Source organism: Cucurbita pepo, unplaced genomic scaffold, assembly GCF_002806865.2.
Source record: "Cucurbita pepo subsp. pepo cultivar mu-cu-16 unplaced genomic scaffold, ASM280686v2 Cp4.1_scaffold002495, whole genome shotgun sequence".
In the NCBI taxonomy this organism is placed as follows: domain Eukaryota; kingdom Viridiplantae; phylum Streptophyta; class Magnoliopsida; order Cucurbitales; family Cucurbitaceae; genus Cucurbita; species Cucurbita pepo.
Window position 1 is genome coordinate 1 of NW_019648545.1, and position 1,348 is coordinate 1,348.

At 38.6% G+C, this 1,348-nt stretch overlaps 1 protein-coding gene across 1 annotated transcript; it reads left to right on the top strand.

Moving 5' to 3' along the window:
- Positions 1–5: 5 nt before the first annotated feature.
- Positions 6–1,116, top strand: LOC111786702 (benzyl alcohol O-benzoyltransferase-like; the record flags this gene model as incomplete). Its single annotated transcript, XM_023666933.1, has 2 exons — positions 6–32; positions 184–1,116. Coding segments are annotated over 2 exons (939 nt in total), but the record flags the coding sequence as incomplete, so codon positions are not given.
- Positions 1,117–1,348: the final 232 nt, after the last annotated feature.

The following is a 1,348-nucleotide window of genomic DNA, read 5'->3' on the forward strand; positions in this document are numbered from 1 at the left end:
GGATTGTTAATTCTCCATTATTGCTCATTCAGGTATATATAGTATTTTTTTTTTCCATAGTTGTCACTAAAAGGTGTGATTGAAGTTGAGATTCAAATCTATACCTCTTTTACCTCCACTCAAAAAATTAAAAAATTGAAGTAACAAATGATTTCACTTTTTGTTCGTTTATTGATCATGCAGGTGACACGACTTAAGTGTGGTGGTTTCATTTTTGCTATTCGTTTCAATCATACAATGGTCGATGGTTTTGGCCTTGTCCAATTCATGAAGGCTATAGCGGAGATAGCTCGTGGAGCTTTCGCTCCATCTATTTTTCCAGTATGGCAAAGAGCTCTCTTAAATGCAAGAGACCCTCCAAGAGTCACTTGTCGTCATCATGAATACGACCAAGTTGTTGTCACCGAGGACACCCTCATCCCAATCGACAACATGGCCCACCGCTTCATTTTCTTTAGTCCCCTCCAAATCTCCGCCCTTCGTCATACTTTACCCATCCACCTTCACCACTGTTCCTCGTTTGAGCTCATCGCAGCCTATGTTTGGCGCCTTCGTACCATTGCCCTTCAACTTAGCCCAGAGGAGAAAGTGCGCTTTCTTTGCCCCATGAACCTACGTTCTAGGATCAACTCTTTACCGATAGGATATTATGGTAATGCATGTGTTTTCCCTGCAGAACTCACCACAGCTGCAAAGCTTTGTGGGAACCCACTAGGTTATGCTATAGAGTTGATTAGGAAGGCTAAGGCTAAGATGACGAAGGAGTACGTGAAGTCTGTTGTGGATTTTATGGTAATTAAAGGACGACCCCATTACACAGAACCTGGGTCATTCATTATATCAGACCTAATGAGAATTGGGTTTGAAGAGGTAGATTTTGGATGGGGAAAGCCTATTTTTGGAGGACTTACAACAGGAGGGCTTGGAACAACCCCTGCAATGATAAGCTTTTGTATACCTTTCATGAATAAAAATGGAGAAAAGGGAATTATGGTACCTCTATGCTTGCCTACTCAAGCCATGGAAAGATTTATGGCGGAATTTCATGCCTTGTCGAGTGTGGAACAATTGGTTGATGAAGTTGATAGCCATTAGCAAAGGATCATTGCATTTGCTTTGTAATAATAATAAAATGCTAAGTAGTGATACGCATGGTCCGAAAAATATCTATTTTGGGCTAAATTATGATTAAAGTTGGAGTTTATTTTAAAATTTTCTCCTTAGTTATAATATGCTTGCTTCTTCCATGAAAAAAAATTATGTTTTTTTTTTTTATATATATAATGTAAAGGCTAATGGTTGTCACAAAATAAAACAATTTTACTTCTCTGAATATATTCCATTCTTG